Source organism: Aspergillus brasiliensis (genome assembly GCF_001889945.1).
Source record: "Aspergillus brasiliensis CBS 101740 unplaced genomic scaffold ASPBRscaffold_8, whole genome shotgun sequence".
Classification (NCBI taxonomy): Eukaryota; Fungi; Ascomycota; class Eurotiomycetes; order Eurotiales; family Aspergillaceae; genus Aspergillus; species Aspergillus brasiliensis.
The window spans coordinates 289,138-309,249 of record NW_027137449.1 but is presented as its reverse complement, the minus strand read 5'-3'; the positions used below and the strand labels follow the sequence as shown (position 1 = coordinate 309,249).

The following is a 20,112-nucleotide window of genomic DNA, read 5'->3' as shown; positions in this document are numbered from 1 at the left end:
ATGTTCTTGTTGGCAAGCCCCACGATTTTGTTCGTCATATAAGCCGAAGATAAAAACAATTAAAAATAAAAGATAAAAAATAAAAATAAATCTAAAAAGAACTTCGAAAATGATAGATAAGTAGACACTGATAGACTTACAGTGTCACCTAGTAGTGTACTAATTTGAATGCTCACATCGAGGTGATTATACGTTTCACGATAGGACTATAATCAACTGAGAGTAAAAGATAACGTATTCTCAATACCATTGAATTCAATTCCACTCAATTTTTTTGAGCTTCAGTTTACTCTAAATTTGAGTGTGCTGGCGGGTTGATCCCTGCAACACCGCTCTATAGCACGACTCTGCACCAATATATATACTAGTAGCGGGAAACACAACTCAGGATCTGAATGAAATACTACACTTTCTGCACTTTCCCCCCTGCTTCACCCTTTACACCTTGCACCACATGATGGTCATCTCCCGATGAAGACCCCAAATCACTCCCACTCTCACTCCCTCTCTCCTCACCTACCCTCTCATCCTGAACCACTTTCGGCCTGCACGAGAATCAGCAATCAGCATATTCTCCCCAACCCCCAACCAAACAACAAACATGGTAACAATAACATACCTCTTCTCCTCCCATATCTGCCACCTCCATGTCATCACCGTCGAAATAATCAGTATCACCGACATAATCGTCACCGTAATAAAACCCTTCCGGTACTGTGGTGCATCCACCTGCTGCCACACGACCAGCGGTAACCAGGCTTGGAACACATATGCCATTTCGTTCATGCTCCCTACCACAAGCGCGCGCTCTTCGTTGTCGTCCGTGCAGATTTCGTGGGCCCATCTGTTTTTCCCGGGGTCTTTGTGTTAGTTAGATTTCTCAGGAGGAGGCATGAGGGGATGAGGATGGGGGATGGGATGGTTGGGGGTGGCTTACGCCATGCATAGTCCGCTGAGGCCGTAGCCTGCGCCGGAGAGGATGTAGCAGGTCCATTTCCATCCTGTCGGGATGTCCCAGATTGCGAGGGAGACGTAGCAGATTATGTTTATGCACTAAACTCGGTTGATTGGGCGTCAGTTAGTGGTTCAGGCAGTCTGATGGTAGGGTGTTGGAGGGGCGTACCGCTCCGATGAGTATGCAGGGCCAGCGTCTGCCTTTGAGGACTGTGTCGGAGGTCCCTGCTGAGGGTCAGCGGTGTTTGGTATTTGTTGTGTGAAGGGAGTGCGTACATGCGTAGATGAGGGTCGTGGCAACCTGCACTGCGTTTGTGGTGGTCGGGTAGGCGTTGATTTGGTCAACGGAGTATTTAGGGTTGGTGGAGTCTTTTAGGTATCTGTGTTGATATTTAGATGTAGTACAGAGGATCTGAGAGGGTGTGGACGTACTGTTGAAAGACTGGCTGAGCGCCGGCTGCTCCGTTGTTGAATGTTCTGGCCTTTATTAGCTTGACATATTTATTGAGGGTAAGGGGCACGCCAACGCACATATACACCACTGTGAGCAAGTAAATGCGCCACGAAGTGAAGATCTTCTTCAGTTTGGCCTTGGTATATGGTTCTCTATTCTTCCGTCCTTCAAACTGCATCCGCTTTTGCGCTAGCTTGACTTCCTGTTCTAATGGTCAGAAGCAAGCATTGAGTCTTTGCTGGTTAAATTACCTGCTCGCTTAGATAAAATGGACTGGAGATCTCAGGGACATCCGGCAAAATGAAGAAGCCGCTAAGAGCCACTGGAATCGAGATGATTCCGTCGATCATGAAGAGCCTGGACTATTAGCTAACTGAGCAGCATCGGACCGATTTTACATACCATTGCCAGCCTTTCAATCCTCCTCGTCCTCCAAGATTGTACACCCCAGCCATCAGGTACCCAGAGAACATGCTCGCAATTCCGCTGCTGGTGTGGAAAATACATGAACGCTTCGCAAGTTCATCTTTTCGATACCATGATCCGATGATGTACTGCATTCCGGGGTAGAAACTACTCTCCGCAAGACCTGGTCGCGTTAGTTTACAAGACTTATAGTAGAGTAGTACTCCATACCGATGAAAAAGCGCAACACATAAAAGTGCGTCGCATTGGTACTTCGCGACAGCGCGAACGTGAGTACCGTCCACAACAACTAGACAGACACTATCAGCGTGAATCCCTCATGTTAATGGACAAAGCATACCTCCATCGCCGGAATCCAGTATCGTGGCCGTATGCGTGTCAGAAGCATGTTACTCGGAATTTCACCAATCACATAGCCCACTGTCCAGCACGCTTGCATGTAGTTGAGCTGGTTGCCATATAGACCGAGGTCTTCCTTCCTGTGGTTTGTCAACGAGGGTCAGGCGTGTAGTTGAGTTGGGGGACGAACATTCCGGAAACGAAGGCATTGTTGATATTGATTTGATCGAGGTACTTGATAAAGTAGCCTTTACTCGATGTTAGCTGAAAGATAGCTGGGAATTCTGAAACTGTCCCTACCAAGCGACGCGAATGTCAGGATGGCCGAGTCGAGCTTGAAGAGCAGTCTGCGCTCTTCGGGGGACTTGTCGAACGTATCCCAGATGTAGCTGACCCATCTCCGCTTAGGTTTTTCTTGGACAATTCCACTAGATGTCTCAACTGCTCTTTCATCAACGGTCGCTGGCGATGGAGCCATGTTGATTCCGGCCTTGATCTGGTTTCACAACGACCGGCGGAGGAGGCGGGGGACAGAGAGTACAATAAACTTTCACAGTCCGCTGCACTGCATATAGATTCATATTATAGTCGCACATATTTATCCCTGTTTTGAGCGTTGTAAAAAAAGCTTGATAGAGATGCATTGGACGTGATGTGTGACGGGCAGAGCGCCCAGACCAATGCACCATCGTCCACCCCATTCACGCCATATCTGCGGGGGTTTGATCCTGTTAGATGTCAAGATGAGAAGGAGAGATAACGATCATGTCTGCCGGTGTGCGGGGATAGCAAAGCATGGCGGCTGCGCGAAGGATGAGTGGTTGCTCATCCACCCTCCGGAGCTCGTCATTCATATCGCGGATGATGTGCCATGTGCATACTGCATGGACATGCGATGCCGGCCGGCTAGGATAACTAATACCCTGATGCCGGTGCCGATCTCGCTTGATAAGCTTTTATTTGGTGCTCTGGAGTAGTAGCAATGAGTGTGTCTAATTGTGCGATATACACTAAATGCGAACTGTTCTATAACATGTCTAGCTGCATACCTCCAACACTGGAAGCTCCCCGATGCCGCTGTCTCGTCTCCCATCGGCCCCAAACAAGAGCTTAACTCTCTCTCGCTGCTCGGCTTTCGCCAAATGCCAGCTGTCAGAATGGGCTTCGATCGAAGAGAGGCCATGCTTGGCTCGGAATGCGTTGATCCACTCCAGCAGGTCAATCACGTAGAGTTCTTCGACGTCCTTCAGTGAGTGAAAGCGCTTGCCACTGCCCTTCTCCTGGATTTTACGAGTGTATTCGTCTCTCATTTCGCTCTGAGCTGGTAGCTCTGCAATCCCGGCGAGCACATTCGCTACGGCTATTGCTTGGAACTCAAACAGCGTAAACGTGGCTGTGTAGTATGGGACTCCCACGAATGCCAGGGTCGGGTCCGGAATATAGAAGATGTCTTTGTGCAAGTTGTGCACCTGCGTCCCATCCGTCACTAATATCGTATCGCTTGCTTGCTCCGCTGGTGTCGCATCATCGTGGTATTCCGACAGAAAAGGCAGCGAGATATGGTAACCGGTACAGATGATGACCGCATCAATTCCACAAAGCGTCTGTCCTGACTTCAGGTGTATCTTGATCGGCAAAGCTTCGTCATCTGCAGTATCCTTTGCATCCACCTCGAAGCTTTCTATCTCACTAACTCTTGTACCATTCTCTGGAAGCACACTGGACGAGAGATCGAATTCACCGTTCCTCGTGCTTTGATAGACATTCTTGGCCAAGGGACCGATCTCTCGAGCAAGATCAGTAGAGGACACCCCGCCTCCAATAAGCAAGACGTTCTGAACATTGATATTAGCTTGTTGATATCCAAAAACTGAGGAAGCGAAGTTGCGTACCTTTCCCGCGTAAGGGTTCGGGTTTCTGTACGCCTTCGAATGGGTTACGCGTGACGGCCACTGTGCTTTCGCCTTGGACAACCCAGGTATATCTGGAACCCGAGGCGCATGATAGTGGCCAGAAGCAACGATTACCGCATCGAATTTCTTTGCACAAGAGTTAGTAGTTTCTTTATTTTGGAAGAAGCTGTCTTACAGCAGTCTCCTCCTGTTCCTCCAGCGTTCCTAATAATTTGTTTGTCTTCAAGGTTGCCCACGTAACGTCCCACTTGCCATCAACCTTGCGCACCCTGGTTACTCGAGCTCCATAGATCGTAACGCTTTCTGCACCAGCTTTCTTCGATGTGTCTTGGATGTACTCCTTCATGACCGTATGGCTGACAAACTCTGGCGTTCCTTCCGGCCAGGCATTGAGTTTAACCCGCATCAGCGAAGTGGCCACATTGTTTTTGAGTCCATCATAGCATGGTCTAATATTGTAAGCGGCCGTGCAGAGACGCAGATCGGTATACGCACCCTGGTGGAGCGTGCTCCAATGACAATGTATCAGCATGTCTACGGTCTTCATCTCGATGTCTCTCTGAGATAGATGGTTTCATGGACGGGTAATTCGGTTCGAGCGGTTTTCTTTCATCGTGCAGCCTGAGTCAGTCGTTAGATCCAGACACCCGGCAAAGCGACTGCACGAGGAGGGATTACCAAACGCCACCTGCTGCATGGTTCCGCTCAAAGACAGTGACGTCGATCCCATGCGCAAGAAGGTGGGCCGCGGAGACAACTCCACTAATGCCAGCACCGATCACGGCCACTTGCTGGATTTCACGGGTCATGGTGGTGATTGTTGGTTATACCGTCCCGCTCACACAATCCTGGTGCAGCATATGAGATACTCCGTGAGATTGAGGGGTCTGATATGTCCTAAGGAAGTGAGGGGATATGGAGCCACACGATATCGTTATGTTAGTCAAGTGTGGTGTAATAGCAACGCCACCAGTCGAGGACAGGGCCACAGCCTGTCATATCTGAGACAGCTCGAAACGAGCCACTAGCGATCCCTCGGTAGTAAGTCAATCGCCAAGCGAGGAGGAATCTTGCATCGTGTGGTACTTATGTTGCTTATAAATAATCCACGAAGAGGGGATGAGGCCATCGAATCCTTGAATGATGCTCTCCGCAGACCCCGTTAATGGACGGCCAGGCCTCTCCACTGGGGTAAGAGGAGATAAGAAATCATGGACGAAGAGCATTGTCTGTAAAAAAGAGGGGTTCATGCGAGAAGATGCCGCGACAGCCGTTTAATCTGCTATTATTTCGGAGGTGGGATGCAGAAGGCGCAATGATGGATGGTGATGATGTGATCGGATCCCGTATCACGACGATGATAATGAGGGGAATTAACTTTGGTACGCGATGAGATCCGCATAGATATATCGCGCTTGAGCGCTGTAAACCAGATGAAGATGGTCGCCATAGTCGAAAGTTCATAGTTCAATTACATCATCATGGCTCCAGCTCCTATTGACCCCAGAATAGTTGATGTTGCGGAACCTTTGAAGCAAACGCTTCCGCTTCCACCAGCATCCCAAAAGCGCCTCGAGAAGGCGGGAATAAACCTGTCTGAGGGCTATCCTTACAGACCATCCCGTCCTTTGTACCTAGACGACGTCTACAAGATCCGCGATTATGACCGGCCCCATGTGGACCCAGGCACCCGCGCGGACCCAGAAAAGAAGGCGCTCTTGTCTGCAGCAAAAGAGGTCATCCATCTGACCAGACACATTGGCACAGAAATTGTGGGACTGCAGTTGAAAGACCTCACGGACCAGCAGAAGGATGAGCTGGGCTTGCTGATCGCCGAACGGAGCGTCGTCTTCTTCAGGGACCAGGACATCTCTCCCCAGCAGCAGAAGGAGCTTGGCGAATGGTATGGAGAGATTGAGGTCCATGTAAGCCCATCATGCTCTCCACGTCCTGTATGTAGCAGACTCGCTGACTGAGGTCTCGTCCTGTCCAGCCACAAGTTCCCCAAGTGCCTGGCGTCGCCGGGGTGACGGTCATTTGGCCAGCTCTGCAGGCAACAGAGAATCCTGCCAACTTCCGTCGTCCTGGAGGAGCCTCACGTTGGCACACTGATCTTGTACACGAACGTCAGCCTGCAGGTGTGACCCATTTACATAATGACACTATCCCTAGCATCGGGGGAGACACGCTCTGGGCCAGTGGCTACGCGGCTTATGAGAAGCTGTCGCCTGCGTTTCGTAAGATCATCGATGGTAAAACTGCCATCTACCGATCCGCCCATCCTTATCTTGATCGTGACCACCCAGAACAAGGCCCGAAGTACGTCGAACGGGAGCATCCCCTTGTCCGTGTTCACCCTGCCACAGGTTGGAAAGCTCTATGGGTGAACCGAGCCATGACCGACCGCATTGTTGGTCTTGACAAGGCAGAAAGCGATGTTATTTTGGGGTATCTATGCGATGTATATGAGAAGAACATTGACATCCAGGTTCGCTTCAAATGGAGTCCTGGGACCAGCGCGCTATGGGATAACCGGTTAGCAACTATTGCATCTTGTTAAGGTCTGACTATTACTGACACATGACAGTATCACCATCCACAACGCCAGCTGGGACTACGAAGGCTCCGAGCCTAGACATGGTACCAGAGTAACGGCGCTTGCAGAGAAGCCATTCTTCGATCCGAAGGCTCCCACTCGCAGGGAAGCTCTGGGACTACTTGATCCTGCTGAGAAGGAGGAATTGGCTCGCGCGAACTGAGCTTCGAGCAGAGCAGTTCCGAAGATGATCAAGAATGTGGCTTGGAATATGGAAGCGAAACTGTTTGCTACGTTTGAGATCCACAGCGTGACCTCGATTCACATGATAGCATTTACCAGTCGTAATCGTCTACCAAATCAATCACTGCCACATCAATTGGTGCTTTTGAGGTTTCAGTGTAGTTTTCGAGTCTGCTTGATGGCTCTAACTGCCAACTTGAATTTCTTAGTCTACAAATCAAGCGCAATACAGACTCAAAAGGGTGCTGTCATGAATTGTTCGCAAATAATGCAAATGCTACTATTTAATGTGGCAACTGTTGCCCGCAATGGAGTGAGCTCAAATTTCCGGTTCTTACGATAGCGTGATAGTAGCTGTCTACTACAAATCGCCTGGAGGCAATAGGTAAGGAGCGCAAGAGTGGGCACCCTGACTTACTGTGTATGCCAACTCTCCTTCCGCGTCAAGATTTCACTCGGTCGCGCATTGGCGTTATGGCTTCGAGGTGTATATAAACGATTCCAATTGTCAATGGCTAGTTTGTGCGATTGTCCAGTATCCGGGCTATTTATAGTCGTGATTGTGTGAAAGTGGATCTCACTTCCGCTGGAGAATATACATCCAGTGGAAGACCTCGGGCGCGTAAGCGAATGACGAGGTCTCTCCCTGAGGTGCTTTGAAAGGTGTCCGCGATACGACAGTCCAATATTGGGTCATATGAGACAGGTTATCGAAGCGCATGGTCGAGTAGGACAGAGTGACCCAGAGGGCCCCTTCCTGCACCAAGGGTGCCAGGTGTAGCGCCAAGAGCTCTACAGGAGACAGCTCAATCGCTCCATGTTTATCCACAATCTCTTGTACCGTCGGGCATGTGGTTGACGCGTCCGAGGATAAAGGGAAGGTAACGGGAGTAGACGTTGCAATCGCATCGCTAGTGCTTTTGTCGAGGACCACATCGAAGGGCGAGAAAGGAGCTAACCTAGAGACATCAGCCCAGGACCGCAAGTTAGCTTGCACCCAGCCCATCGCATGTGATTGATCCCTTTTGCTCTCAGTCTCTTGTCCAAGGCGAACGGCTTCGGCGGAAAAGTCAACGTTCTGTCGAGAAGATGAGTAAGTGAGTTGTCCCAATGGCTCTGATGCGCCATCACGTCAAGGACATACCACGATGCCATTTCCGGCCCAGTCGCGCTTCATGAATTCATCGCAAAGTTTAATTCCTAGCTTCGAGATGCCTGGCCCCAGGTGAAGCACTCTTGGGTTCGTTGCCGAGCGGCTCTCCAGGTGGGATACAACCGCATCGATGAGCATTTCTCCCGAATTCAGCCACTCCCCGACATCCCGACCAGTGGCAAACTTCGTATCCCAGAAGGTCGGGTCATCATAATCGGGGGTGCCTGCTATTTTCGTGTGAGTTCTCCCATTTGGCGGGGCAGCCATGGTGTGCGAGGAGAGGAGATTGACGGTCGGCCAAACTTTGTTTCAAAATGCGGATTTTGTCACGTGACTGCTATCTTATCGGGCGGCATCCACGGAGAATGATGGATTTGATATTTAAACACCCTTTAGAGATCGAAGGTTTTCGACCAGGAAGCATTCAAGGTGGCTGATGAGCCTTCGCTTGTATTTCTGCACGGGCAAAGCTGTATGCAACGCAGCTTCCATGATCTGATGAGGAGTGACCCTTGTTTCAGCTCAGGAGTGATGGAGAATAGCATTGGGATAGGAAAGATCACTGAATCGGGACTGCCCGGGGTCTGAGCTATTGATATGTGAGCGTATGAACTCGCTCATGGTTCTAATTTGGGGTGCTTAAACTCTTATCCATGACGTACTGCATCCTTGTGAGCGCTCCAGAGTACTCACAGTACTAACCCTACAGTGAAGTCTGGTCCCGTCTCTCATACACTTATGTGAATACCTCCATACCTCTTTTTGCATATGCACTACGCGTATTGAAGTATATTGGGGTTCTGTGACAATGTGCGAGAAGTATAATCTGTTAGGCTCCTCATTGACAGGCGGAAGTGACTACAACTTGCTAGTAAGATTCACTTCCGCTGAGCGCAGGTTCCAAGGATCCCCAGAATTTGCGGCACTTAAGGAATGCCGACACATGAATAAGCCTTTCTGTGGGAGCAAATTCCACCGATTATCTTTGATGAAAACGAGGAGATCTACATAGTAGCTGGAGACCTCTGTCTAGCAATCACGCAGCGCAAATGACGGCACAGATTACACATGAGAGTTCCATCTCCATCCTTGCATAAGTGAAGACGTCAGCATGCAATGGCTTTGCACTTGCGGGGAAGAGCTGGAATGAAGTAATCTACACCACTTGCATGTTAATTCCGCCAATGCTTACAGGGACCCATCGATGTGATAGTCGTGTGCGTACATTTACACATTAGGAAGGGGTCTACATTGGGAGCTTTTCGCATCAGGCCATCTGCACGCGTGGAGCTCGTCAATATGTCTAGAAATATCGCGGGGATGATACCAGCCCATTGTAGGCAAGATGCAAGCATTGCTGCCATGGCATGGTCAAACTTAGGCCTGACTCTGTTCATGGTACTCTCAACGGCTCTCATCACCCCGGCAAGTAAATCTACCGGCGTGTATAGGATTCCTTGTCGGTGTCATATATTAAACTCAATCAGACGATTACAGTTTCCTTTGTCAGTGTCAGTCACCGATCGCAAAGCCCCTACTCGGCATAGACTGATCTGTAGAGCTACACGACTCTTCTTCACGGTACTTCTGCTTGGGCTGCATCAGCGAGGCCCTAATTACAGACAACGCCACCCCCATCCCAGCCCATATGAAGAACATCCTATCACAACGAAGATCGCCCAGTCGGCGACAGATGTACCTGTGAAGTACTCGATCGCTTGGTCGGTATTGCATGCCGTACTTGGTGATAGCTCACGCCCGTTCCAGGGGCGAGAGAGCGCCAACACCGGGCAGGCCCAACGATGAGCTCCAATCACCACCCTCCAGAATGTAACCCCCGAGACACGGATCAACAAAGACAGGGATGACGAGAGGTCGAGCCAGCTGTTAATGTGTTGCAGCTTCTCATCTGCTGACTGACTACCCCGCATCCGGGTTACGAGGAAGACATATAAACCTTGTGTCACCCGGCCAGGCAAAGGAGGGCGATACCACCTTAACTCGCCTGTGTTCTCATCAAGATCAGGATCAGGAACTCGTTCTCTCACTGTCTCTTGCTGTATACTTTGAACAAGAAACTACTACAAGACTCAACTATTCAAGATGTCGACCCCTGCTATCCAAGGTCTCTCGTCGGTGGGCTCGTCTGTCGGTGCATACTCTAGACAGCAGCTGGCCACTTTGAGAAACAGATTCTTGACCACAGGTAGGTTTTCCATCAATGAACAAGGAGTATGGTAAGAAGACAAGCATCCTAATAGCCCGTTTAGAGAAGCGCAGGAGGAGGGCACAGGTCATCTCGACCTCGTTTAGCGTTCACAAGCCGGTCTGGATTGCTGCAGGGGGCGCAGCCTACACGACGATGGGCGCGGTTTATCTTACGCTACGCTACATGCGTCACTTGAAATAAACCCCCTCCTCTCCGTGAGCGAGCGAGTCTGGTTACCGCTATTGGAGCTGAGCTTTGAAAGCCATGCAACTGGAATAGAGGAGGGGGAACTTGTCCGAGACAGCGATCTACATCCTCATTATTACCGACCATTCATTTCGCATTATTTCCTTTTTTCTATTGACTGGGTTACCCTCTAGGGTCAGGTACTTTGGACGGACGGGATGGGTTATGCAACAGGAGGATCATGACATGACGGAGTTTTTACGCGTTTGGGTTGCCTTGGGCCAATATCATCATGTATTTAAACACAGAGACACGCAACACACAAAGAAATGACCATAAATACACAAGACTCTGATGCATTATTAGTGAGGGGCAGACATTCTAATCCCTGTCGTGTCGTTTCTGAGTAGACTAGCTTGGGGTTAATCTACCTGGCCAGGGGTGGCACTCGTGTGATCATCTCACTGCCGTGTATCAATACCAGCTGCACAATAATGCAGCACACGTGACAGGGATCGAGGTAGCCAGCCAGCAGTAATAGTAATGACTACTACTAATCTACATCAAACCCATTGGATCATACCACGCTGCGTCAGCGGCGGCCCTCAAGCCATACCACAGCTACTAAGATACTACCTACTACTGACTGACTACTTACGAAGTACATTCTGTCGGCGTGGTCTGATCACATTCATCATCTACCCCCTACTTTACTGACCAGTACATAGTTACTTAGTTATCCCTTTTCAACAATAACCACTTACTACTACTCCGTAGTATGTCCACTTACTGCCCCCACAACAATCTAGACAAGAGCTTAAGTACCGAATACCGACTACTGACTACTTGTCATGGCAAAAGTGGGCCGTATCTACCCCAGATTCCCACCGTTTTTAAGTTCAACCCTTTCGTCGCCATCCTCCGACCCATCCGGTTAACTGCTAGTAACCGAGTTAGTCACTACCTAGGGATGAATGACATCCTCATCATGGAGGGTTCAATCACACGATCATTGGATGGTAAAAGCTGCGGTGGCTTCGTCTGGGCCATGCAGTAAACTTTCGCCTACCCCGCCCGGGCGTGACCAGTCAGAAAGTCAGCAATGTGCTGGTGCTGTGAAAGGTTGTCGTTGCATGATCATCCCCCGGATCCTTGGCACCCCCGCAACCCAAACTCCCTCCTGTGGAATGCTGAGCTGAGATGAGCTGAGCTGGACTGGACTGTTGCCTTGAGTGGTCTGGTCTTAGGTAGTCTCGTCTGGTCACTATCTACCGGGGAGGTACTTCGTGGGTACTTCAGGTGGAGTTCGGCTAGGGGGAGGGGCCGGTCTCTACCTAATTTTGATGCTTGCTGTTTGCCACTTGTTGCTGCTGTCGCCGTCTGTCTGGATTGTGGTGGGTGTTGCGGGCTGCGGTATATTTATTGCTTGGTGCTGATCATTTTGTGCTGCAGACTCAGGTCGTGGGAGACTACTCTGTACTGGTGTCGCTTATGAACTCTTGAATTACTAGAATAACATGTGAGGAAGCAAGAATGATTGGCAGTAGATAAATGAACCGAGAAGTTGCACCTCCGACCGACCACTGTTGTGTTTCACAAGTCATGACCATGGATGTGATGGAAATCTGTCAGTACATAGCGGCTTATATTAGTAATAATTACCTGCTTCTTCAACAACAAGGCCTGCTGGCCCAATGGTAAGGCGCTTGACTACGGATCAAGAGATTGCAGGTTCGAATCCTGCGTAGGTCATTTCTTTTTGCTTTTCTTTTTTTTGTCTCCCCGCTTCTCATCGATCGGGCCGCATTTCCACCTTTTGCTCAGCATATCAGAGATAGAAGCGGTCGCATCTTTACTCCATCATATTGCTGCATCTTTCTGGTGATTGATTACTCTGTTAGTATTCCAATACTCACCTATTTCATGAGAAAGACACCGGTGTGATGTCCCAACTGGGACAATATTCATCTACATTGACACTAAGGTACCATAATGTACCTCAGCAATATAAAAGCAGACTACAATATAGCTGCGGTGGAAGTATTACCAGCACAAATTGAGCGGCCCTCACCGATGTTCACCCCGCAGCCATAACACGGACGATGTTAGCCCTTTTATGCAGCGGCAGAGTTGATCAAGCCCTGACCTTTTCTCAACCATCGCGCTCTCCACTCATTAGCATGTTTGGCTACATTTGATGGAACAAGAAATATTGAGCGTATTCAATGTCGGTCAAGTTCCTCGGCAATCAGCTACAAAGATGTCTCTGGTGAGGTTCCATCCTATCATAAAACCCCCGGGAATTGATTGCTGGTAAGCGCTACTACCGAAGTATTTGGCATGCCTTATTTCTGACTTACACATAGGTGATCCATAATAGAATCGGACCATCCAAAGTGTCCTCAATAGGTCTTTTGCCGTTCGATGGGATCTAGCAAGGCTCACCTCCAGTTGATGAGCGGATCGATTCCAGTATCATATACTAGCCTTGCCCAGTATCAAAAATGGACTCTCCACCATGTACATCAGTTGAATACTATATGCTACTTCTCTAGATGAAGAGTCCTCTCGCTCACTGCCCACCTAGAATGGATTAATATGGCTCTGGCTATTCTGTGTGCCCTCGATATTTGACACTGATGGTTGCCATTACCCTTTTCCTGAGACATACCAGCAACTATTCCTACACGACAAAGCCATCAAACCATACAACAGACAGGAAAGCTGTACTACGCTGCATTGACCTACAATGTCAAACTAGCTTGCGTTTGCAGTGCTGGCGCAGAGTGTTACAAAGTATGCGGAAGAATGAGCGACGCGGGAAGCAAGAGGACAGAAAATACTTACATCAGTCAATATAGACTAGAAACCCCACATACAACTAAAGCACAACTTAACCCCGAGCACCGATCTCCACCTCCACTCCATACTAAAGAAACAAGCCGGGGTAAACGTACCTCCTCAGTTGACGATCCCCGTCTACTAGTAGGAAACAAGTCCGAGAGGAATCGGAGAATTATCCGCAGAACTAAGTAGTATATCTCAATATTCACTATCCACCTCACCACACTCTACAATTCCATCTTCAATTCTCCCACCATAATTTAACCCAATACTCATCATCACCATACAAAATGACCAAGCCTATAATCCTTCACCTCGGCGACCCCATCACCTACAACCACGACCTGTACAACGGGCCGCTCTCCACCCGGTTCACCATCATCCGCGACGACTCTCCCACCCGAGAAGCTTTCATCGAAGCATTGAAAACAAACAAGTATACCCTCCCCCCGTTACCTCCCAAACCATCCCACTGACATGATAATAAACTAGATATGGCCCCTTCGTCGCCATCCTCCGCCCACACTTCTCCTCCGGCAAAACCATGGGCCCCTGGGACGCCTCCCTAATCTCCCTCCTCCCCCCAAGCACCAAAATCTTCTCCTCCGCCGGCGCCGGCTACAACGACATCTCCATCCCGGCCCTCACCTCCCGAGGAATATACTACACCAACGGAGCAGGTGCCTCCGACGAAGCGGTGGCAGATACAACACTATACATGATCCTGAGCGTATTCAGAAACTTTACTGCGTCGCAGATTGCTGCTCGCTCAGGGGATACGGAGAAGTTTCTGGATAAGCATCGGAATTTGGCGAGTGTGTCGGAGAATCCGAGGGGGAAGGTATTGGGGATTATTGGATTGGGGAGGATTGGGAGGGAGGTGGTTAGGAAGGTGAGGGGTGGGTTGGGGATGGAGGTGGTTTATTTTGATGCTGCTGGGAGGGTGTTGACTGAGGAAGGGGAGAGGGAGTTGGGGGTGAAATGGGCTGGAAGCATTAGGGAGGTTGTGGAGAAGGCGGATTGTGTGTCGGTGCATTGTCCGTTGAATGAGGGGACTAAAGGGTTGATTGATAGGGAGAAGATTGGGTGGATGAAGGATGGGGTGAGGATTGTTAATGTCGCTAGGGGTGGGGTGGTGGTCGAGGAGGATTTGGTGCAGGCGTTGAGGAGTGGGAAGGTGGCTGCGGCGGCGTTGGATGTTCATGAGTTTGAACCTGTGGTGGATAAGAGGTTGTGTGAGATGGAGAATGTTACGCTGACGACGCATGTTGGCGGTGGGGCCGTGGAGACGAGGATTGGGTTTGAGAGGTTGGCCATGGAGAACATTTTGAGGGTTGTTGGGGATGATGGCGAGGTGGTCGGGGAGCCGTTGACGGCTGTTAATGGGAGGGAGGTTAGGGAGGTGTGGGAGGGGAAGAACAAGAATAAGGAGGAGTGATGGTCTAATAGAAGGATTGCTTGAGGAGCATAACTTGTGTGAGTGGTGCATACAACATATTCATTGATCAGTATATGATGGGCTAGTTAAGATAGCTTCCTCCCGTCTCCTCGTGGATCATATCGAACATCGGCTTCGCACTGAAATACCCAGCCAGTGGAGTCCCTACTGACTTGTATGTGAACGCTGCATCCGCCTCGTTGACCTTGACGGTCTGTCCGCCCCGGCCAGCAGCCGCAGCATCGGCCATGAGCTGCACGTAGCAGCACTTCTCCAAACTGACGAACCAGAACACCGTTTCCTCGATGGACCTCCCCACGGTTAGCAGCCCGTGGTTCTGCAGCAGTGCGGCTTTCTTGTCGCCGAGTGCCTGGGCAATGCTCTTTCCTTCTTCTTCGGCCAGCACGATGCCATTGAATTGATTGTATACGACGAGATCCTGCTCTGGTTAGTTGAAGCTCATTCCCTGGAGGAGCAGGAGGGACTGACATTGTAGAATGCGCACGAATCCTGCGTGGTGATATCCAGCGGTCGTCCCAGCGTACAGAAAGCCCGTCCGTGAATGCTATGGCTGTGAGCGGCGCAGAGCACATCCGGCCGAGCAGCATGAATGGCCGAGTGAATCATAAAAGCAGCAGCATTGAGCAGTCGGACGGGTCCGCCGCCGATAATTTCCCCGGAGTGGCTCACAAGGATCAAGTCGGATGCCTTGATTTGCGAAAACGCGACGCCGAAGGGGTTCACCCAGAAGGTGGTCGGGTCGACGGGGTCACGGAGAGTAATGTGTCCTGCCACGCCTGGAGCAGTAGTTAGTATCCATTGCCTATCCCATTCACGAGGTAAACATGGAATAGGAGAGAGGGTGAAGGCGCACCTTCATCGTAGCCATTCTTGCCGAATATGCGGAATGCCGCTGCTAGTCGACCTTTGAGATATTCACGCTCTTTGTACTTGTCGTCGAAGACTGGGGGTCGTGGGAATTTCTGAGGGGTGTTCTTCACTTTGGCGGCTTCGGCGCCCGATTCTTGGGAGGATTGAGTTTGGATGGGGACGGGGGAGAAGATGGTGGTCTCGGTGGCGGTGGGAGGGGCCATATTAATTATTCCTTGTGATGCAGCGATGATTCTTGATGAGATGGGTGGATGGCAATCGATGCAGGGATCTGATGATGAAGAGAGGAAGAGGAAAATAGGAGATGAGGAGATGAGATGGAGATATGCTTATCTGACCGCGCGGGGTTGAGCCAAAGTAAGGCAATTCCAGGTTACCCGACGGATCTCAACCGAGGTTGTACGGCATGGCGATGATGCTCAACCAAGTTTTACTTCATGGCTATCGCGGAAGTGCGGAATTAGAAACACCTTCTTGCGATGGAACTATGAGGTGACCGGTCATACAACTCGTGGGATTATAAATCACTACCCTTCTAGAGGATGTTCTACGGGTATATACACTTGAGCCGGAAGTTGATAGACTGAGTCGTGGCTGTGCGAGAGAAGCACACTGAGCAGACCATCACAATGGTAGCCGTGCTATTGCCAGTCGCTGCGATTCCTCCACTAAAGCTTCGTACAGCTTCTGGTCCCTAACACTCATCCCTTCCTGTGTCGAAGGCGACGCTCCCAGTATGGGCTTAACGTCTGCTTTGCACAGTAGACCAGAAGGCGGAAGCTCGCCCGTCTGAAAGTACTGACGGATCTTCTTGTGAACGCACAGAGACGGTGCCGCCAACGTTGAATGCTAGAAAAGTCAGATCGCCTCAATAGCTCGATATGGGCTCACTTACGCCTTCGGAGTCTTGCTGCAGAAGCACCGAGCCAGGGAAGTTTTGGGACATTTTGCGTGCACTTCAAGAATTAGCTTTGGTGATAAAGCTACCGAGGGAACCTACCTGCGCAGAGGGGTCACTGGATCGAGCGTATTGCTCACAAACAGCAGTGGATGGGAGGTGTTGGCTGCAAACGGTCCTGCAAAGCCTCAGCAATGATCGGCCCAGATCACGAATCACTCACCTGTAAGCTTCCACTTCGGCTTTAGCTTCCACCCTACACAGCTCATCAGAAGACTAGCCCAGTAGTCCCCAAGCATGGAACTTTCCTCCTGCAACGACGCCCAGGTGCGCCTGAACTCCTCTTCGTCGGCATCCTGCAGATACTCCGCATCAGCACAAAGAATAGCTGTGCTCGAATACGCTTCATTGTGCCCTGACAGTTGACACTCTGCAGACCACGGCCCAGCTTGAAGACATTGATCGGAAGGACATGACGGGGAGCGGCCTCCCACTTTGAAGTCGGCTAGGACCGAGCCACTGCCCTGAGATAGCTCGGTTGCCATTTCTGCCAGCTGAGGAAATCCGTACATTGGCTGATACAGAGCTATTCGCATGATGATCTTCAGGTCACTCCACGTCACGACTTCCGGGCCTCGTGTAGCTGATGCGGGGACCGGTATGGAGCGATTGTAGAGAGCATCTTCCAATGCGAGATATGCTTCCTTGATGGCTGTTGGTCCTCCTTGCATGTAGAAGGGGCAGACATCCGCTCCAGCCGCATCGCAATATCGCGTGAATTGATCGAAAATGGCGTCAGCATCTTCGACCGCATTGGGTCCCTCCCCAAAGTAATACTTGTCGGCATCTACCACAGCATCAAGCACAGCTCGATGAATACGATCGGGAAACATAGTTGCAAACGTGGAGCCTAGGATAGTTCCGTACGACCGACCCCAGTACAGGAGCTTCTCCTGTCCCCGCTGCCATCGCGTTCGCGCTACTATATTCTGTCCCGGATCATAGCCATGCATACGATCCTGTTGGCGCTGTTCCAGCAATCCTTGTTTTGCACGCCATTCGCCGTGTCGCTCGACGATCTCTAGCATATCTCTAGCTACAGGGGGTGTGTTGAGGTGTTCGCCCAAAGCTTCCTCTCCATCTTTCGGAGGGGTGGACAAGTTGGCAGAGCATCCAGTATTGAGGGCTGTCGAGCGAGACCAGTGATGCCAGAAGGCGTTCTGTGCGCTACCGAGTGTGCCTTCGGCTGCCACCTGGAGTTCCCAATTTCGCTGTGCGAAGAGATGGGGAAAGCAGCTGAAGCCTGGAGTCGTGTTGTTGACTCCGCGAGGATCGAATCCGATAATGTCAAAATACTTGTCTCGCGAAGCACTTGCTGCATCAGCAATGCCTGGGTCGTTCTCCGAGTCCACGGTCGTTTGCAGGGATTTGCCGCTGACAAGCACTTGGGCGACGCCCGAGCCCCCTGGGCCACCTGAAACTCGCTGTCAGTGAGAGAGATGGCATAGGGGTCATAAGAAGTACCTGGGTTTGTCAAAACAGCGCCCCCATAGCGGGGATCTGTCACCGAAACCTTGGCCGGGAGACGAGTGATGGCGATCGCGAAGCGCCGTCCTTGACCATCGGATCGGTTGTAGTCCATGGGGACCTCGAGACGGGCGCACTGGAACCCATCGAAGCAGTCATGGTATACAAGTGATTGGGAAGGAGTTATCTTGAACGTGTCAGACGGTTCTGGCGACAAACGCAAAGCCTCTCACCTGATCCCAGCTAAACCCCGTCGAACGGATAATATTCTCGCTATGCGCTCCAGTAGAAAGGCGTGATGTCCACCACGCAAGGCCTGCTAGAGTTACTACAGCAATCCCCACGCCACGGAGTGCATTCCGCCATGCCCAATATTTTGCATGTTGTATATGGGCCCGAAAGAACACGGGTTCAGAGGATTTGAGTTCCATGGGTTCTCAAGCTAGACAATCCACAACATCCACTGTATCAGTGACGCACGGAGGGGTAGTCAAGGGGCACCCCACGAGTTAAATGCAGTATAGGCCATGGTCTCTCTCAAATACAGGCGAGCTGACAGGTCATTCAGCTGGAGCTGAATCTGAACGGCCGACAGTATCTGCATATCACAACGGACGACGAATAACGTATTAGAGATTTGCAATGAACCGAAGTGGGGGTTGGGATAGCCACGGGGCTCAACTCTGAACTCACCAGGATAAGCCGCGCATGCCGAGATTGAGAGGGAAGATCGCGGTCGGAAAAACTTAACGAAGGCCAGATGGCGGATCAGCGCTGGTGGCCTGTGATCCCTTGCGCTGTCTTGGGCTGCGTTCGGCCTTCCTCTAATTGCCTAGTAGCAAACTCTTCGGAGACTAGCATGGATCAACCCGGAGGCTATTGGCTGATGCCCTTATCACCCTCCGCTACCCAATGCAAGGTGAGCATCATGATAGATGTGGCTATAAGCATCTGGGAACAGTGGGTCTGTCATAGCCAGGGGAATAACATCCACTATATAGTTCAGCTCTATGGGAGTAGTCAAATATATCATCTTAGTTCTCCTTGTGACGCTAAATTACCGCCCCGGCAAATATCCTGAAACCTGTTTGTGTTCGACTCACACGGTGGGTAAATATGATGTGCTATGTGTTACTGTTCGCATATCTGAGAAACATTATCCAAGCCTTTGCCTTTGGGAGACGTCTGTCCTTGTTGGGTAAGGGCCATATTCTTGTCTATAGGAGCTCATTTGCCGAAGTAAATTAACAGGCCCGTCTTTTTGTTATGTGGAAAGCGGACTGGCAGAGTCGAGCAGTTTACCGGCTCTATTCGTATAGCAGGGCGTGGTATAAGGGCAGACGGACCATGAATGCCGGCTCCCCGTCCAGAAGGGAGGGTCATGATATGTGTGCCATCGGCTTAACAGACTCCAGACAAGAAAGCCAGTGTAAGGGATACCGTGTCTCACGATATGTATTCTCCATAATGCTGCCTGATAATCCATTTATCGCTGGTGATTGATAGACTATGTAGCCTGGTTATGACAAATACTGAAAGTGTGTCTGGGAAGCCATTTCCTTTCGGGACGAACAGCAGCGTGCACGCTGGGGCTATATTCTCGAGCTAGCGCTTGGAGCTCAGTTGGAGTGAAGCCAGTTCGCATCTTAGCGTTCCCTTAGCGTCAAGTAGCCTATTGTCCTGGTTATGGCGTCAATCATTCAAGAACAGACGAGATTATATGATCATGTACGGGGTAATGGTAGTCAACAGGGCATGAGCTTGGCTAAGACAGAGCAGGAGGCTCCTAGGCAGATTCCCGCCTATATGATCAGCGTATGAACTGTGTTGTCAAGGTCCGAGCAGCAACAGACCGTCAATGCAGCTGCAGCATCATCCCCATACTTCTTCCTTTGGGGATTGTGGACTGTCGAGACGCGTCCCGCATGCATCACGTGCGGGGAACAGGTCAGTTTCCGAAAAGGGAAAAAGTCTCAGCCTCGGTTCTCCGCAGCGCATCCTCAGCAGTCATGCCTCTCTTCATTTACACTGGTAGCAAGTGTGACTGACACTAACTCACAATAATACTCCGATAATTGTGAGTAATTCCAGTACTCCGTAC

At 50.5% G+C, this 20,112-nt stretch overlaps 10 protein-coding genes and 1 non-coding gene across 11 annotated transcripts; 7 read left to right on the top strand and 4 right to left on the bottom strand.

Moving 5' to 3' along the window:
* Positions 1-403: 403 nt before the first annotated feature.
* On the bottom strand, positions 404-5,118 carry ASPBRDRAFT_76129 (putative FAD dependent oxidoreductase; the record flags this gene model as incomplete). The annotated part of the gene is made up of 18 exons (XM_067629308.1): positions 4,765-5,118; positions 4,582-4,707; positions 4,262-4,535; positions 4,066-4,212; positions 3,223-4,008; positions 2,474-2,669; positions 2,364-2,421; positions 2,175-2,313; positions 2,045-2,123; positions 1,811-1,997; positions 1,660-1,765; positions 1,486-1,610; positions 1,387-1,431; positions 1,231-1,334; positions 1,124-1,179; positions 938-1,053; positions 620-844; positions 404-545 (listed from the first exon to the last, which is right to left on the bottom strand). Exons 1-18 carry the CDS (start codon positions 4,893-4,895, stop codon positions 404-406), a joined length of 3,042 nt encoding a protein of 1,013 aa, XP_067477640.1. The 5' UTR covers positions 4,896-5,118.
* A 394-nt stretch (positions 5,119-5,512) lies between these two features.
* On the top strand, positions 5,513-6,994 carry ASPBRDRAFT_180217 (TauD/TfdA dioxygenase family protein). Its single transcript, XM_067619921.1, has 3 exons — positions 5,513-6,011; positions 6,080-6,621; positions 6,674-6,994. The coding sequence occupies exons 1-3, from the start codon at positions 5,568-5,570 to the stop codon at positions 6,843-6,845; spliced, it is 1,158 nt and encodes a 385-aa protein (XP_067477639.1). The 5' UTR covers positions 5,513-5,567; the 3' UTR covers positions 6,846-6,994.
* ASPBRDRAFT_619397 (uncharacterized protein) lies at positions 6,700-7,325 on the top strand. The gene has a single exon (XM_067628345.1). The coding sequence runs from the start codon at positions 6,870-6,872 to the stop codon at positions 7,206-7,208; it is 339 nt and encodes a 112-aa protein (XP_067477638.1). The 5' UTR covers positions 6,700-6,869; the 3' UTR covers positions 7,209-7,325.
* ASPBRDRAFT_76127 (uncharacterized protein) lies at positions 7,020-8,599 on the bottom strand. The gene is made up of 2 exons (XM_067629307.1): positions 8,010-8,599; positions 7,020-7,943 (listed from the first exon to the last, which is right to left on the bottom strand). Exons 1-2 carry the CDS (start codon positions 8,283-8,285, stop codon positions 7,443-7,445), a joined length of 777 nt encoding a protein of 258 aa, XP_067477637.1. The 5' UTR covers positions 8,286-8,599; the 3' UTR covers positions 7,020-7,442.
* Positions 8,600-9,219: 620 nt separating this feature from the next.
* On the top strand, positions 9,220-10,112 carry ASPBRDRAFT_619388 (uncharacterized protein). The gene has a single exon (XM_067628344.1). It carries the CDS (start codon positions 9,318-9,320, stop codon positions 9,822-9,824), a length of 507 nt encoding a protein of 168 aa, XP_067477636.1. The 5' UTR covers positions 9,220-9,317; the 3' UTR covers positions 9,825-10,112.
* A 9-nt stretch (positions 10,113-10,121) lies between these two features.
* On the top strand, positions 10,122-10,584 carry ASPBRDRAFT_180212 (uncharacterized protein; the record flags this gene model as incomplete). The annotated part of the gene is made up of 2 exons (XM_067619920.1): positions 10,122-10,224; positions 10,289-10,584. 2 exons carry the CDS (start codon positions 10,122-10,124, stop codon positions 10,426-10,428), a joined length of 243 nt encoding a protein of 80 aa, XP_067477635.1. The 3' UTR covers positions 10,429-10,584.
* Positions 10,585-12,093: 1,509 nt separating this feature from the next.
* ASPBRDRAFT_t183 lies at positions 12,094-12,165 on the top strand. Its single transcript has one exon. It is a non-coding gene; the product is annotated as a tRNA-Arg (tRNA).
* A 1,382-nt stretch (positions 12,166-13,547) lies between these two features.
* Positions 13,548-14,695, top strand: ASPBRDRAFT_129202 (D-mandelate dehydrogenase-like dehydrogenase; the record flags this gene model as incomplete). Its single annotated transcript, XM_067618120.1, has 2 exons — positions 13,548-13,693; positions 13,750-14,695. 2 exons carry the CDS (start codon positions 13,548-13,550, stop codon positions 14,693-14,695), a joined length of 1,092 nt encoding a protein of 363 aa, XP_067477634.1.
* An 82-nt stretch (positions 14,696-14,777) lies between these two features.
* On the bottom strand, positions 14,778-15,789 carry ASPBRDRAFT_128790 (class II aldolase/adducin family protein; the record flags this gene model as incomplete). Its single annotated transcript, XM_067618092.1, has 3 exons — positions 14,778-15,134; positions 15,185-15,492; positions 15,570-15,789. 3 exons carry the CDS (start codon positions 15,787-15,789, stop codon positions 14,778-14,780), a joined length of 885 nt encoding a protein of 294 aa, XP_067477633.1.
* A 421-nt stretch (positions 15,790-16,210) lies between these two features.
* On the bottom strand, positions 16,211-18,442 carry ASPBRDRAFT_129081 (putative proteinase; the record flags this gene model as incomplete). Its single annotated transcript, XM_067618111.1, has 6 exons — positions 16,211-16,375; positions 16,482-16,542; positions 16,587-16,662; positions 16,708-17,958; positions 18,009-18,198; positions 18,245-18,442. 6 exons carry the CDS (start codon positions 18,440-18,442, stop codon positions 16,211-16,213), a joined length of 1,941 nt encoding a protein of 646 aa, XP_067477632.1.
* Positions 18,443-18,607: 165 nt separating this feature from the next.
* Positions 18,608-19,185, top strand: ASPBRDRAFT_619174 (uncharacterized protein). The gene has a single exon (XM_067628343.1). The coding sequence runs from the start codon at positions 18,772-18,774 to the stop codon at positions 19,090-19,092; it is 321 nt and encodes a 106-aa protein (XP_067477631.1). The 5' UTR covers positions 18,608-18,771; the 3' UTR covers positions 19,093-19,185.
* The last annotated feature ends 927 nt before the right edge of the window (positions 19,186-20,112 follow it).